The 17735-nt window shown below is 43.8% G+C and overlaps 1 protein-coding gene across 7 annotated transcripts in view; it reads right to left on the bottom strand.

The window, feature by feature from the left end:
• Positions 1–17735, bottom strand: part of MICAL2 (microtubule associated monooxygenase, calponin and LIM domain containing 2) — a 121869-nt gene that overhangs the window by 37178 nt on the left and 66956 nt on the right. For 3 of the 7 annotated variants that reach the window (XM_071456595.1, XM_071456594.1, XM_071456591.1), the window contains 3 exons: positions 13786–13972; positions 12623–12711; positions 7760–12292 (listed from right to left, as the gene is read on the bottom strand). In XM_071456595.1, the coding sequence (XP_071312696.1) occupies positions 11906–12292; positions 12623–12711; positions 13786–13972 (663 nt within the window). In that variant the 3' untranslated portion in view covers positions 7760–11905. Of the gene's footprint in view, positions 1–7759; positions 12293–12622; positions 12712–13785; positions 13973–15320; positions 15417–15823; positions 15923–17735 lie in introns of those variants that run through there. The other 4 variants (XM_071456596.1, XM_071456593.1, XR_011684300.1 and 1 more) reach the window with 4 other exon arrangements.

Consider the following 17735-nt stretch of genomic DNA (forward strand, 5'->3'; position numbering starts at 1 on the left):
TCTCCTTATTAACCAAATTGCTAATTCCTTTATAACAGGCTGGAGGAGCAGGACAAGGCGCTGTGGGAAGGTGTGAGCCCTGTGCCATGGTCAGAGCAGGTCTGTCACACCCGCCCCAGAGCCCTCTGCAGCCAGCACAGCTCGGGGTGGCCGTGCTGCTTTAGGGTCTGCGTGCACACAGCTCCAACTTGCTGATAGGATTAAAGGAATTCATGTTTTCCATTCCTTCAGATGTTGTTAACTTCCTCCTGACTCTGCTGTCACCCACATACAGTGATCCTTCTCATCCATAACCCTGCCCCAGTCTTTGACTGACTTGCATTTAGAGCAAAGAACATGGCTTTAGAGTTTGTGGGGTTTTTTGTTTGTTTGCTTGTTTGGTGGTTGGGGTTTTAAATTTTTTTTTTATGCAAGCAGTGAAGCTTAGCTGCCTTCAGCTACTTAAGAGCAGCAACACAGCCAGTGATTTGAACAGAACAATCACATATTCATCTGGCCTTCCCACTCAAACCCAATGAAAAATGTGGATAAAAACAATTTCTCCTTTGTCTGCATTTCAAAACTCACCTCGGCCTCCTCATATGGGCAGAGAAATGACTGTTTTCCTTACAGGGCAAGGATTTAGCTAAGCCCTGTGGTAACTGAGAAGTATTCCTAAGGCTTCAGCTTGCAGGGCTTGTACCTGGGTTGGCTCTCACCCAGAGGTCAGGGCTGGTCAAACCTGACTCCAATCCATGGGCTTGGCCAAAGAGCCCCTGCAGACCCCAAGGACAGATGAAGATACAAACCCCTTCCCTTTAAAACATAGTTTTTCTCTCCATTAAGTGTCATGCCAAGTGTTTTTCAATGTTGTGCCAGCTCATCTTTGCATTAAAGACAGAAATGTCTGCACCAGGCCTTGAATTAGTCAGAGATGCAGCAGTGAGGCACAAAGACATTAAAAAAGACCTTTCCCTCCATCTCTCTGGAGATGCTTTTCCTAGCTGAGCCCTTCAGGAAGCCCAGGGGCTCAAGGCATTGTCTTGCTAACCAAAAGCAGGCAAACTCAGCACAGCTCTTCTGCTTGCTCAAAGTTCAGTGCAACCCTGATTCTCTCAATGACAGGCTTGTAAAATTCACATTGCTTACAGAGTGATTATCCACCATAACCTAAAAAGCATTTTTACCTTTTTTTTTTTTTTTTAAAATAACTTTTGTAATGGCCTCAACCTCAGTCTGGATGCATTTCAGCATCTAACAGGGCCTTCATGCAGCATCACTGTCCTGCAAAGGCTCCGTGCCCAAGGCAGGAACATGGCAGTGAAACCTGATGTCCCCACAGTTATTGCCTTTCCTAATGGAAATTCTTCCAAAACCATGCCTTGGATCAACCCATCTGGAGAGCCAAAGTCATCCCAAGGTCCAGAAACAAGAACAGAGAAATCTCCTGGGATGTGGGGTCAGGGCCTCTGGAATCTCAAGAGGTTTTGCTAATACTTTGGGTTGCCTTTATTCCTCAGGTACAGGGGTAAAGCTGACAGTGCAATACAGCAGTGGAGAGACCTTCCTTGTCTGTATTGTGCTGCCTGTTAGAGACACTTGTTACATGGATATTCTTGCAGCCTGAAAGCTTGCAGTGACACCCTGCTCAGAGGTGACATTACAATGGGCTTTGCTGAGCTGATGAAAACACCCTGGGAGTCCCTGGCACAAGTCCCCTTCAGAAACGTGCCCAGCAGCAGTGTGCCACTGCAGCTGAGCCAAAGAAGCTGCCCTAAGCCCTAAAGGGGCTTAGCTCTACCCACCCAGGACACCTTCTCCGATCCCCATGTGCAAGGCATTGATCACTGCAGCATCCCAGTGCCCCCAGTGCCAGGGCTGGCACCAGGTATGAGCAGGAGATGCTGTGTGTGCTGCCCCAGAAAGCAGCCTGCCCTGGCACCAGGTATGAACAGGAGATGCTGTGTGTGCTGCCAGTCCTGCCCCACAAGGCAGCCCGACTCCAGCCCGGCTGCTGCTGCTCCTGACTCATGTGCCAAGGCAGATCCCACTGCTGTGACCTGGCACAGAGGTGACACGGCCCTGGGAACCTGCCAGCTTCAGGCAGAGCCAAGCTCCTGCTGGGGCAGCTGGACCGGGCCAGCCGCTTCCTCCCCGCCTTGGGCAGAGCACGTGCTGCCCACAATGGCACAAAGCCTGGGCTCTGCCCAAAACCATTCCCCTCCCTGCTAGCAGCCAAGCAGCTCGGACACCAGCTGGCCCAGGGCAGCTGGCTTTGATCAGCTCCTCTCAGGAGTGGCTGCTCCCCACGTGCCTCTCTCCAGCACGGACAAAAATGGTGAAAGATGCTCCAGTGAAAATCCCCAAGCAAGGCAGCTGCAGCCAGCTCCCCATCAAGTGGATGCTGCTGGGCCACAAACAGCAGGAAATGTTCCCATTTCTCCTCCCTCCTCCTCTTTAGCTGGTTTTAGGTCATGTGAGGGGAATTAATTTTTAAGCAAATCCTGTGGGATTTCTTGGCTAAAGTGAGTCAGACCAAATGGGAGCCCCACATAAGAGGAAAGGGGGAGTGAACCTCACCAAGTCAACCAAAGTATGAAAGCTCACACAAACCCAGAGAGCATCACTGAAGGCAGATGAAAAGCATGAACAGAGGCAGGAAACAACAGATTTTAAAATTATATCTACCTTTCTTCTTTGGCCTACAACACACTCAAGGTACTGGTGGTCAGGAACAAAGTATTTATGGGGAGGGTGTTCCGGAAAACAACTCCAAGAACTCCTGATCTGCCCAGGCTGGGGGTCCCCACACACCAAACACAAGGTCTGGGGGCTGACCAGGTGAGATGCCCCGGCAGGGCCCTCAGAGGGGACAAGAAATTATCCCTCCCTGCTGCTGGCAGTGAAAGGGGACCCGGCCACAGCTGCCCTGAGAGCAGACAGCTCCACCCCTGCTCCACAGCTGTGGAAAAGCAGACAAGAAACAATTCCTTATGGACCTTGTTTGGGGGACAGGGAGGAAGAATGAAACCTCCTGAATAAGTTGTCCCAGCCTGCAGTGGGGATGTGCTGTTGTTCCACCTGTGGCACACCCTGAGGGCTGTGAAGCAGGAACAGTACAACAGCACTCACCCAAACAGCCCCAGCCACTCAGCACTGGCACAGGGCCTCCTGGTCCCCAGCTGAAAGGCACCACCAAAACACAGAGCACTGCTCTGCTCAGCAGGGTGTGGGTGCCTGGCACCCAGGGCTGGCAGAGGGCTCACCCTCCCTGCTGTGCAGCTGCCCCACACAGCACGGGGCCCCCGTTCCAGGCTCCAGCCTCACTGGCATCCTGCGTTCCCCGCTGGCAACCCCGAGGCTCCTGGCCTGCCACTGCACTGTGTCACCTCATCACTCATCCACAGGGCAAGTGCACCCTGCCTGGCCTTGTATGGAGCTGCTGACTCAGGCACTGACAGCACTGGGCAGCTCTGAAGTGGAGTCACTCACAAACGTGGGCAGCTCTGATGGTGAAAGCAAACACCAGCTGGCATCACACACCGGCATCAGTCAGCAGACCACAAATTGATCTGTAGCACACCCAGCCCGCTTTACTGCCTGACTTCTCACTGTGCAATAAACCAAAAAAGCAATCTGAGTCCAGCTTACAAAACAGCAGGGCTTCAGGAGAGCTGTGGGGACAGAAGGAAGGTGTGGCAACAGCAGAGCTGAGCAAGCACAGCTGAAATGGACCCGGTGAGCTCAGGGGCAAGGTCCCGAGCAGAAAGCACTGTCGAGGAAAGCACAGCCCACGTGGGACTGGCAGAGGGAATGGGAAAACACCTCCAGCTTGGTTAGACCTTGGTGTTGCTGAAATTCAGGGCTCAGCAGCCCACACGAGTGAAACCCAAGCTCAGAGCTGTCAGAGCTTCAGCTGCATCCTGCAGCCTGAGCTCAAAACACACAAGGCTGCATGGGAGCACTGCCTCTGTCACAGCTGGAAACTCTGAAGGAAGACATCCCACTGAGGTGTCCCACAGATCTGCCTTAGGAGGCTATCAAGCTTCCAGCAGCATTCCCAAACTGATGTCCTGTCCCAACTTCGACTTTTCATCTCACCTGAGATACCACCAGGGAGGTTTTTCCCCTTGGAAAAGGATTCCTACAAAAGGTAGGATGGCTGACATTTCACAGATTTCAGTTCTTGCCACAACTCCTCTTCCTCTTCCTCATACTTCTAACAGAAGCAATTTCCACTTTGTTGTGGCCAACACGTGGCAAAGAGTGAAGGGAACTGCTGCTCCCATTATCCATGGGGTGGCACTGAGCGTCAGATCAGCTGCCTGCCTTCCAACCACCACTGCCTACAGAGGCTTTCCTGCCACCTCTTCTCCATCCCTGATGCAGGGATGAGCCCCCTCCTCCTGTCCCCATGCCAGGAGACCATCTCTCCTCCCTCTCCTGTGAGCCCATGCCAGCACCTACACAAGTTCCTCAGCAGCAAAACACTTTCTCCAGGTCTCCATCACCTACTTCGTAAACAAACACTTCTGAATTCTGGCACAAAATAAAACCATGGAATCTGGAGCTCTCAGAGCCAGCCATGATTTTTTAATGCATCTGAGGGGACAGTGCACATTTATGTGCTAATACAAACTGAACAAAAATTAACAAAGGAGAAAAAAAAAACAACTCAGAGGAAACCTATTAGATATACTGAATAGGTGTCTTTAGGAAAAATTGATTCTCAAACAAAACCTGCTATGATAGCACACTATTTCTATCATTTTAGAGTAAATATATATTTAATTAGAGCAATCTGTGTTAGTCTGGTATATTAAGGCATGTATTAATTATGAATTTGGAGTGCAGCAACAACACCATCAGTTTCCAGTGTCCGTCAAAATAGTATTTTTGGACACAGATTCAAAGCACTAAAAACCTTAAAGATATGAATGAATACCTGCAGAACAAATGCTGAGAGGGCAAATTCAATACTATAGCAACACAGAAATGTCATCATTTCACATTTCAAAAAAACAGTTCAGAAATTCCATCAATTTCAAACAAGTTTGGAGCCCACCACCTGATGAGATTAAAGCCTCCCTTCTTTTTATGTGAGCACAGTTCATGCAGAAAAGGAAAGAAACTTGGGGAAGTATTTACATGACTAGTATGTATACCCGCACTGGGCATTAATACATAATGTTTTCTTATCTTCAGTGACATGATCTTTCAGGCAAAAAAAAATCAAGTCATCTGCAAACACGTCATGTCTTCGAAAACATAAATATTAATGCAGAACTCAGTGCATTTCAAAACTCAATGTTTTGACTGGAATGTGAGGAATGAGTGAGCCAGAAGTGAATTAAAGCCAATTATAGTAACTAACTGCCATAATGCTGTGGAAAAATGCAGATCATAGTCTTTGCTTGAGGTTGGAAGACACACAGAAGCAACTTTCACTGGCATTTACAGCTGTAGCAATTTAGAAGAAACTCAGAGGAGCAGAAATTACTCTTCTTGGTAGAGTTAATGAAAGGCTGGTGTTTGAATTTGAGCAATTTTCAGATGTTTTGTCTGTATTCTTCTATTCAAATCAAGTATGTTTAAAACCTGCAAGATCTTTTTAATTTTAAAGGCTTAGCACAATTATAATAAAGGTGGGTTACCTTTAGTGAATGCTGACATGTTTGATTTTCATTAACAGACACCTAGGCAGCTAATGCTGCTTGGCTTTGAGAATGAAAGGTTAGCCTGGCTTTTCAAAAAAAGAAATTTAATAAAGAAAATAGGCAAATCTCTGTACTTATTTTCAATCCAAATGGCCCTTGAGGCAACAGACAAGCTCAGAACCTATTTGAAGCAGTGTAAAGAGGAGGAAAGAGAGCAGTTCCTGAGCCTGCCAGTGTCACCTCTGCCCTTTTCATGCTGGAATGGCATCTGTGCCATCAGGTCTTAGAGGGCATTAACTGGGCAAAGAGGCATTGGTGTTCCCTGCTCCCAAAGCAGGGGCTGTGGGTGAGCCCCAAGGAGCAGCCTGCCTGCCTCTCATGTAAACACCTGGGCTCTGCAGAGGGACACAGCACCCCAGCTCTGGGGCACTGCTGACAGCCCTGGGGCTGGGAGCACCCCAGGCTCTGCAGAGAACTCCAGGGCACAGCAAGAGGAAGATGCAGGTCTCCTGCTCACAGGGAGCTCTGCTCACACGGCAAGAGGAGTCTGAAATCAGCTTGTTACATTCACATAGCCCTTAACCCACCAGGCTCTCCCTTCAGCAGCACCACCAGCAGCAAAACACGGAATGTGTGGCTTTATTGTGTAATAATTTTGACCAAGAGCAAGGGAACCAACACAAACTTCCTCCTCTCACGCTGATCATTTTGTCTGTTTTATTTCTTATCCATGCACTGTGTCCTGCCTTGCCCACGAGTGCATGGGCTGTCTCCTGCAAGGTGATGCCCTGCTGACAGGATTGCCTAGTGATGTGACTGCCTGGGCCTTCTGCACCTCTGGGAGAAATAAACCCAGGCTCTAAGGTTACCCCAGTTCCAAGTTATTGCACTGTTATTTCAGCAGGAATGAGTGAAACTTTATGAGAACAGCACGAACAGCTGATGCCTCTCAACGCTTCAGTGCCACACAAATCATCACCTTCTGCAAGCAAAAATCCTCTTCTGATATTTCCCTGTCACTGCCTCGGCCTAAAACTGTAAACTGTGCATAGAGCAAATTCAGTTTTACCCCAGTTGCTTTGTCTGATACAATCAAGTGCCAAGTATTGTCCTCAGTGGTATTTGTTGCCCCATGTTTTCATAATGGATATCATCTTCCCCTCGGACAGCAAACTTTTAACTGTGCCTGGTGGCTTTTCCTTTGGCAGGGAAGATGGACTAGTTCATTGAGAATAACATTTGCTCTTTTTTGGCAATGATGTTGTCTTTAGCAACAATTTTAAAAAAATCATTTCTGTCATTCAAACAACCCCAGTGAGGTTCAGTTTTAATTCATTAAAGGAAAAAAATAAAACCACACAATCTTTCGATTAAACTCTTGGAACTAGTCTTTCTGGGATTTGTTTGGGGTTTTTTTCTTGAAATGCAAAGGAAGAGATTATAGCTTAAGAATTGCAGAGTAGGCAAAAGAAAGAAAATGAAGAGGAGGAAGACTTAGGAAAGTTCTTTTGGAGAACCTGCTGTTTAAAAAGAATTCCACAACCAGCTTAAAATACAAAAATTAAAATAAAATTTTAAAAGAGTAATTAAATAAAGCACGGCAACTGTTAACAGGCAATGGGTCACCACCAGCTTCAGCTTCCAGGGGTCCAGCAGGTACTGGGAAGAGCACTCCAGAGCAAATAGCAAAGGTAAAGATTTATCCTGGGTTATTACCTGCTTTTCCTGAACACAACAAAAAATCCAAACACATTAACTTATTACCTTTATGACATATGTTAATATGTAAAATAACAGTGTAAGGAAAGGTGGCAGAGGCCAAAGAGAGGAGGACAGTGCTGTTTGTGTGTGCCCCATGCCCACCAACACCAGCTCCTCATCCCCAGGAAGGGTAAATCCCAGCACCAGTCACCCTGGACAACGCCTCAGGGACCTTGATGTGCATCACCAGGGACACACATGCAAAGACACCACCACAGGGAAACTCTGGGGCCTCTGCTCGAGCCACAAGCAGGGTAACACCACAGCATCCACCACAAGAGGAAGGTGCAAAACCAGCGTGAAGTCACTAAGTCTCTGTACCCAGGAAATCTTTATAAAAGGAAGAGATGAAACAAGGAGACTTATAAAGAACTACATTTATTTTTGTTTACAGCAGATATCATAAATAAAGCTAAAACAATTTTCACCATGTGCAAAATACAGAATTTCCATGTGAAAATTAAATACAGAGTTAAAAACTATTTCATAAAAATATTCAGTTAAGATTATAAAGTAAAATGAAGACAGAAGATTTAGGAGGAGAAGGACAGAATCCTCACTGAGCAGGAAGAGCAAGGAAGACTCTGCAACAGAGAGTAAAAAACACAGCAATAGGAGGTGGTTTGAAATGGCAGACCTTTATGTCATGACCTTCATATTAAAGCATGCTGAGCTTTGTAACAACACACTGCAGCCCTGAAATACACTGGGAGTCACATCCCAGCCATTTGTGCAGGAAATGACGTTTGAAACACTGAGAGATTCTGTGTGGGCACAGCGTGGGGACTTTCAGAGCCATCGAGTCGTTTTAGGATACCCACACAAATAAATACAAGTGGCTGAGTTGTGCAAATGTGCAGACCAGCAAGATAAGGGCTCTGGCCCTGCTGCCTTACACATTCCTGGCTGAGGTGTGTGAAATGGAGCAGATGGCAGAGGATGTTTGGCCCCTCCTAAAACTGCTCCTGAGATCAATTCCCAAAGGCCCTTCCCTTTGAGAGGGGTCCTCGGCAGGGACAGCTGGGTTATGACTACATCAGCCAGACCCTCAGTGTACTTGCTAGTCAGCCTAAGCCCTTGGTTCTTGCTGGGTTTCATTTCCCCTTCTAGATTGTCACCTAGTGATTATACAAACTGGAACTTATGTAAAAAATACACACAAAACAATGGGGGGAGCTGGTCATGGAGAGGGGCGGCAACGTCTCGTGCAGCAAGAGAAAGGCAATCATCAGAGTGCCAGGCAAGGCCCAGGCAATAAAACCACCCAAACCAAAGCACTCTGGCATGTTGGTAGTTCAGCCTGAGAAGCACATGCACTTTGAACTTATTACCTTTATGACGTATGTAAAATAACAGTCAATTTTAGGCCTGTCTACAATGTCACTTGGGGTGGAAGACTAGAACTTGCATAGTTTAGGCTACTTTGCCTACAGAACCTTTTACACCACACTTTTCCAGTAGGAAAGCAGGAAGTGCTCAGACACTGCTTGCTCATTGGGTGTGTGAGCTCAGTGCAAACGGGTGCTCATGTTAACCCGGAGAATCAGCTGGGCAATCACACCCTGACCTTATTTTAGATCTTTCCTTCAGTTCTTTGAAAGAAATAAGGCTTTAACAAGTTCTTTCAAGAAATCCTTTACTGCCTAACTTACCTTAAAGACACAGGGAAGCACACATGCACAGACACAGAGAGAAAAACATTACTTTTTCTAGAACTGTGAACTCAGCAACAGGTTAAATAATCATGCCAAAGCTCCATTAATATACCAGACACACAGATTGCTCCAACAGTTAAAAAAAAAACAAACCAAGAACACACAATGAAATGCTTTCAAACAACAGGGTTAGTTATGTAATTTTGGAACTGGAAAAAAAAATCACCTGAGAGCAGAAAGGCTTCAGCCAGTGAGCGGGTGCAGCACCGGAATGTTGAATTGGACTAAAAGCAATGAGGGAGATTGGCAGAGAAGACAGCAGGGAAGAAAACACAGAACTTCACTTGGTTATGTAGGAAAGCATCAGGAAGATTACATTGGTACAAAAAATAACTGGCCAAAATGGAACTGCCTTTTTTCATTCAATTATCAATGAGGACAAGCAGGTATGAGTATTACTAGCAGAACAGTAAGATGAAGAAGTCAAAAAATCGAGCAATTGGACTAATACCAATAAAATAACCCTCCCAACAGAATCATCTGCAAAATCCCAGTGGAATATGCATGGTAGTTAAGATTCCTCAGGAAAACATTTTCATTACACAAGTTCCTGAACTGTGTTGTGGAAATGTAGGGATTTATGCCCCATTATACAAATCTGTATAAAATCAATACCATATTTTATTTTTTTTTAATCTTGTTTTTACACTTTCTACTAGTAAGATTCATTTGGTTTAAGTTCATTGGCCAGAGATTTCCAAGTTTCTTGGAAATCTTCGACATCTTCTACAAAAAATCTTGTACATCACCATTTTCCCTACGTTTACCATTATGCTCTCTCTGCCATAGTAAACAGCAGGAGAAAACTTTAGGAAGAAGTGTTCCTAAAGACTCTCCTATTGACAAACTGAAACCAAAATTGATGGCAGCCCAAATTTGGAAACTCGACCGCCCAGCAGTTTGCTGTGTTGCAGGAGTAACTACACTGCAGACTGCCTCCTTTTTAGGGTGAAACAGTTTCTATCATTAGAAATAATTAAAGATAATACAGTGTTTCCAGGTCAGGTTTTTTAAATGCTGTAAGAAAGGTACAGATACATTACATATATACAGATGGCCACCATGTAACTGTAATTATTGCTGCGTCCACTCAATGTCATAGCAAAGTTTGGCTGAATACATGTTTGAGCATTAAAGGCAATTTTTGTCAAAGGAATGCTACCTTATATCTAATAATTTTCTTCAAGCACTTTTTCAAGTTCTGTGCATAAAAATAACAATTTTTATCCCAAAATACATAACCACTCTAAAATGTGAAAAGCTCATCCTCATAGTTTAAAGAAAGTCAAACTATCTAGAAGGAAGATCCAGTTTGTCATTTATTTTAAACAGCAGACACATTTCCTTTTCATACCTAAGAGGCAAAACAATTGAAATTATCTTTTCCCACATTATAGGAAATCAAATCAAATCAAAACAAAACAACAAACCCCAAGGCCTGCCAGCCCATAGGCAGCACTGTCATTTGAGACCACTGGCAGGTGATCCTCAATTTTGGTACTAACTGAATGCAACAGTATTTCCTATTGTTTATGCCACATTCTTCTGGCTACAAAAAATTGCTACAGATGCTTTTCATTTTAGGCTACACATATTGGATTTACCTATTTCCTGGTAAACTTCTGAATATAAATAAGTACTTGAAAGGCAGGGAGCATGCTTACCTCGCTGGCTAACTAGGCTGAAAGTAATGAGCATTGGGATGTCACTGTGTCCTTGATGTTTAACAGATTAAGGTAAACCTTCTGAATCTAGTCTAAAGTTGAGGGACATCTGAAAGAAATTTACTCATCTGCTGCTCCAGATAATACAATTTCACCTTTCTGCCACCAGCTGCACACATTGAAATGAATTACCCAAGTAAGAAGTTATCGCCTAAGAATACATTTTTTGGCTTTTGATGTTTGTTCTAAACCTGCATTTTTAAAAAATTCCAGAAGAGACTGGGAGCAGTGCCTGCCCAGAGGCACAACAGGAGTGACTTCACTTACAGAGGAGTGCTCCATAAATTGATATGCCTCATATCAGCCACCAAATGAGGAAGCCTTGACTTGAGGAATGTTCTGCCTACTTCTTTCTACCGGTTTCTTTGACTTAAAATTTCAATCAAGTCTTCACTCAACTATCATTTGCTCTTCAAATTTATTGAAAAACTTCAAATAAATTAGTAGAACACATAGTACCCACTATCAACAAAAGGTATCCATCACATGTAAAGCAATGTAAAAGGCATTTGACTTGAAGCAATGTGAATTATGTACACTATTTTTTTGAAACATTAACGCAAGTAAAAATCTCATAACCTAGAGCAAAGATGAAAGCAAGAAGAAAAAAAAGCTATATGCTTTACTCAGGTTTCAAATCCCAGCCATTTGTCAGAAATATTCCTGAAAGAACACATATTTTTTCATGGTCTAACAGAAAAAAGAAAAAAATAAGCTGGGCAGAAAAGGAAGAAAAACGGTTTCAAAATGTACCATCTTCTCCAACAGTCTGATCACAGAATAAAACGGGGAAAAATAATCTAGAAAATATCCTTCATCTGACTCCATGTTCTAGAAATGTGTTTGGACACTGTCCTTCATGCTCTAACATACAGTACATTTTGTGTTGAAAATTTCAATTGTACCTCGCTTCTATCAGAAGGAATCCACCATTCAATGAAGTCATGCGTCACATTGCACGAAGAGCAAAAACAAAGCCCTCCAAACCAAAAATTTCCCTCGAGAAAATAGCCAGGCTGTTAATTTTGAAAATTTGAAAGGCACAACTGAGCAAGACACACAGAAAGATTCAAACCCTACAGAATCTTTTCACCCATTCAAGCACGTTTTCAAGTGATAGCTCTGCTTCCCGGTACATGTGAGTGAGTACCTCTAGGAGAGCACAGAGGAGTGGCACCCCAAGGCTCAGGAGTTCGTACAGGTAGGTATAGTTATATGCATTGTCCCTGAAATGGAGGTGGGTAGCGTGCAGGAAACCATGCATCCAGTTAGACAGGCGGCTGGGAATGTCAAGCAGATCCCTGGTCACCCGCAGGGGCCAGCTTAGCGTGCCCCCTAAGAAGGAAGTCAGGATACCTGGGGACCTGTCCTCTGGACTGCTAGCAGTGGACAAACTGCTTTCTGTGGTGATCTCTGTGGGTTTGGCTTCTGCTTTCTTCCATGCATCTATCGCCTCCTTAGGAAAAGCATTAAAAAATAAAAAGTGTTAAATATGTTTCTGAAGTATGTAAGTCCAGTTTCTGCTACTGTCTTCAAGTCTTTACATACATTTTCATTTCCAGTTGCTCCTAAGTTCAACTTTACTTTGCATAGAAAAGCTAAATTCCATTGAGAACCAGATTAATAATACATAAGCCAAACTCACAGAAGGAGGAGGTTTGTATTTTAGCACTGATTTTACTGCACATGAGGTAGAAAACATCCACACACACACACACACATGGATTTCACCCTGCCCCAGATAAAGGTGCCTCAGCATTGCATTGGCAATAAAATCTCTCCATACCTTTCCATGGATCTGTATTGTTGCCCTTCTCTTTCTGTGTTTTGTACTGATTTTGCAGTGCGTAAAATGAGGTTTACAGTAAAATTTACCTACAAGAGGGAAAAATCATCAGTTACAGGATATGTTATCTATACATATATGGAGTGAAAAATCACTGTTGCATCTATTAAAAAAAAATGAAACCAGGATAATGAACAGTTGGGTGGCAAAAGGAAAGGGAAACCTGGCACTGATTCTGACTGACACCTCTGAATAGGTTTTTTTTACAGATTTGCACATTAGTTCAATAACACAAGGTCATTTATCTACCTCTCAGGTATAAGGTTAATAAACAGCAAAAAAACAACATCCCATAAATACAAAGTTACAAACCAACACAAGACATCAAGCAGAAAAAAAAAGGTCAATAATCTGCTCAAAAGACATCTTTTCAGAATCTCCACACTGAAAAAAAACCACTTTGACCTTGAATTTTCAGTATTTTTGCAGAGCGAGATCAGGTTAATACTCTGATCTACTCAAGTACTTTGGAAGGGACAAGGGAATTTCAATTCAGTTTGATAACTCCATTCCAAACTTAAAAAAAAAAAAAAAAGAAAAAAAGAAGGAAACCCCAGGATTTAGGTGGGATGAAGCACCCAAGATCTGAACCTCTTGTTCTCCAGCAGCCTGGAGCCTGGAATAAATCACACTGTGCTTGGTCAGTCCTACTGCTTTCAACTCCTGACCATAACACTGTAACAGAAATAACCTACGTTCCCTGCATCCATGTAAATCTGCCACTGTTATGGCTTGTCCTTATAGATCATGTTATTTAATGGCCAGTTTTGAATGGAGATAAGAATAACTTTATATTATTGGAGAAACCTCACCCCTTTTTTCCCCTCCCTTACTCTGACCTGTGATTCGACAAATTGCATTTTGGTCACTCAACTTATTTTCCACTGAGGATTTCTTCATTTACAGCTCAGGTCTGTCATAACCCAACTCTTCTGAAAAATTAGGACTGCATGTACAAGGACTCAAAGATCAGTAGGGACACAAACAGCACACTTGGCAGACCTCCTCCTGACCGTGCTACCGAGACAGATCTTTCTCCTCAGTTCCAGCAAGAGCACCAATCTCAGACATTTCAAAATACTCCTAAATAGCTCCTCCATTACCTTCTTCAACATCAAAGGCATAAATTCCTAAGCGGAGTGTTGTAGAACAGATTTCACACTTGAAGCACTCCCTGTGAAAGAAGTGGCCTTCTGCACTCAGCCTCTCCATGACATAGACCCGTTTCTTGCAGAAATAGCAGATGTCACTGCCCCCAATGGACTTGGGGAATTCTTTTCGCAGAGAACCCTGTTCAAAGATAAAAACAGAACATAAAGCTGTGGCTCCACACCCAGATATAAATCCTTATGAAGGGGGAAGCTGCTTTAGCTTCTTGAAGGGTTGCACAGCACCCTCCAAGCAAAATTACAGTAAGCATCAGTCAGCTTTTTAATTACACATTATTCCAATTCTGTAGGTTTATGCAGAAATTAATAAATCAGACATCACAAGGACTTTAAAGGGGTGACTTTGATGCTGGACTTGCATCCAGTTTCCCTCTGGGAGTTCACCAACATTTTGATTACTCAGGTCCAAGAGCAGCATCATCCCTGAGTGCTCTGTCATCACCCTGCACCGTCCTGGCTCCAGGACTCGTGTCTCCCTCAGAAGGTGAAGACACACCTCACCAGCCTCAAACAGCAGACTTGCATCTGCAGCCAAGCAAAAAAACACCCTGAACTCAATTCAGACACAATCTGGAGGAAAATGCAGGCTTGTGCTTTAAGTTCCAGGAGGAAAAGCAGTCTTCAACGCTCCACCCTTCCCATGGCCACAGACCTGCCTCCCCTCTCAGACATGCTCCTCCTGAGACCACAGCCCAACCTGGGGCTTGGTTAGCTTTAAAAATCACTTCGTTTCCTACCATACACATTCAGAACATTTTTAATGCATTCAAAATACAATCCATATTAACCACATGAAACTATTTTGAAAGTTTGCTGCAATTAGGCTGGCAATGAACATACTTTAATTGCCACAAATTTCATCCCGTCTTACATACACATGCAAAAGGTACAGAGAAGTGAAGTAGAAATTGATTAGATGCCACTGGACTTTCCTTTTCTTATTAGAGGCAGGTATGAGGGTGTTACTTTGCATTACTGTATTATGGTTGGGTACAGGTCAGTACAGGTGAGTGTGCTGTGCCTGCCACGTCCATCACCACCTCCCTCCCCTTCCACTATCCCCGCTGCCACAGGAGAAGTACCACACGTGGGATGGAGGAGGAAAAGTCCAAGGCACATTCAGACAGTAGCACACAGCCCACACAACTCATCTTCCATTTGTGAGCAAAAGGCAGCCTTGGAACCATTTTTTAATGGTAAGTAGAACTCACAATTGTCATTGTCACATAGTCTTCTGCCTAAAAGTTGAGAATTCTATTCCAAATCTGCTATTAGTAATCCATTTTGCTCTGATGGATCATTTTAGAGCATGAATCTTTCCAAACAAACAACCATGCAAATGGAAAACCACACAGATGTGCTTTTAAAACCATGGTGTTAATAGATCAGATAGTTACAGTGAAGCTGAAACAACTGAGTTTAGTGCTGGCTGGTAAGTAAAGTGTCATCAGCACAACACAACACCTTACTTGGCTTCCCAGTACTTGACAGCCCTGAGTGGTGGAGGCAGCAGATGGAAAGTGAGGAATGGGGCAAGAACCTGCAGCTCTGTCCAGAGACCGCTTCTGAATTCAACACAGAACAGTGTCAGAGTTGAGAAACAGCCCTCTTCAAAAGAAGGCACAGTGATTCAGCACTCGAGCGTTAAAAATAACTACATAAGCATGTACTGCACAAAACTTTCCTTAGAAGCCACCCTGAGTAATAATTGTCTTCTGTTACTAATTCTACAGTAATTACATTTAATAAAAGCCTCCTGAAGTTTTAATTCAGGAACAGAAATAGAAATAGAAGACGTGGAGAACAACATTCCCATCAGAACATTGTGCCGATGTGCACTTGATTCTTTCATAAAGTATTAGACCTTTCATAAGGCTTCAAGTGCTCCACATCTGGGGTCTTAAGTCAGGATGGCATTCTGGGAACATTATTCTTAAGTCAAGTTACTGTTTCTTTGTGGGTTTAGTCTTACCAGTTCAAGCTGTGGCTTGGGTCTGTGATCATTCACATACAGATTTACAAGAACTTCAGCCACAGCTCCAATTGCACGTGAGACCTTTCCTACAGTCATCTAACCAGGAAAGGGAGGAAGATGAAGAATAGAAGGAAGAGCTTTAGTTACTCTTGAAAGGGAATTTAAAGACAAAAAAAGGACAAGAATGATTTGGGCACATGCAAACATCGATACAGGGAGGCAGAAGAAAGAGCAGAGGGGAAGCCCAGCGGAGCACAAGCATGTTCATGCGTGACCAGCGAGGGGCCACCGGAGGCTTCTGTGCAGTCCACAGACTTTTCCCTGAGGATGACTGAGAAGATCCTTATGGGAGCAAATGCTTCTCCTCAAGGCTTCCTGCTGCGTCCATGAAAGGCTGAGCTGGGAGCCACTGCCTGGCTATCTGAGCAGGACATTCTGACATTAAAAAAACCCCTATTGTTCACTTCAACTTCTCTGGGACTTGGTTGTAACATTTCAGAACAGGGGGTGGGATTGAACTCCATATTAAGACTCCCCAAACTGTGACATTTCAGGGAACATTCTATGAAAATGTATGAGCCAAGTCCCACACAGAAATGTTTTGTTGGTGCTCACAGGGCAACCATTTGCCCTTTCCCCAGTGACTCATGGTAATGCCAGGGAGAACTGGAGAAACCACACTCGTGAGAGGGAAACGTCTCCTTTAATCTGCTTCATTACACTGCTGCAACCATGAAAATTAGGCTGTTTTTAACCAAATGTATCAATCAGGCCTGCAAGGAGGCAGCAGTGGCTTAGGGTGTGGCTCCAAATGCACAGCAGACAGACCAATGACTGCATGGTGTGTGCTTCCCTGCCCAAACCCCTGCCTGGGCACTGGAACAGGGGAGAAGTGTCTGTGCATGAGTGTGCAAGTAGCAGCAAGCAGGCAGGTACTCTGCTCCTGGAAAATAGACAGTAAAGGCTTCACAGATTTATGGAAATATCTTCTGCTCTAAATCAAATTTCCTGCATTGATTGGGATTTCAGCTTTCTAGTCAATGTAAGATCCCACAGCCTCTCTGGCAGCAAATGCAGCAAGGGCCATCCTGGTCTGGCCAGCAGTCTGGTACTCTGCTTCTGAACTCAGGACACTGCTTTTTTCCACGAGGACAGATACATGATATCATATATAACACTCCATTTGCCTCTCACAGAGCCCAAATCTCAAAGAAGTCACCCTCTTCTCAGTGAAATAATTTGTCTACTGCCACCACACCAAGTCCTGCTAATTGAGGGTATTAAAATACCAGAAAGTTACCATGAAGAAAGGAAAAAAATATAAATGCAATGGTATTTGGAATACTTTAAAACAATTTTAAAGCATTTTCTATCAAGTTTAAAAACACTTATAATGCACTGTGGGTGTGTTTTCAAAAATTATTATGGGTTAAAAAATTCAAGGGACTATGGCCAACCCTTTACAGCTCCCCTTACCTTTTGACAGTTATCTCATAATTAACTTGATAACCAGGCAGGTACAAAATATACACATTAAGACTACAAAGGCCATTTAAGGGACAAATTTCTTTCCTGTTTGGTTTTATTTAGTATAAAAAGACTTTAAAATATTATTCAATATCTGGACAACTTGTGGGTAACAACTGCAAAGTGAACTGCTAATTACATACCACAATACTGTTCCAAGTGGCACACCAATCTATAAACCCCTACAAGAAGTACTACTTGCTACTACAGGAAAACTACGTTCCTTTGTTTGTTTTTTTTTAAGAACATGGAACAAAAAAAAATTTCCTCCACAAATTCTGCACCTCTGAATATCCTGAGCACATTTGAATATCCTGAGGCCATGCTGTGCAAGTAATGTACATGTAAATGTACAAGTTCTTGTCCACAAGATCCAAGGTAA

Source organism: Agelaius tricolor, unplaced genomic scaffold, assembly GCF_023055355.1.
Source record: "Agelaius tricolor isolate 1412-34295 unplaced genomic scaffold, bAgeTri1.0.p SCAF_62, whole genome shotgun sequence".
Classification (NCBI taxonomy): domain Eukaryota; kingdom Metazoa; phylum Chordata; class Aves; order Passeriformes; family Icteridae; genus Agelaius; species Agelaius tricolor.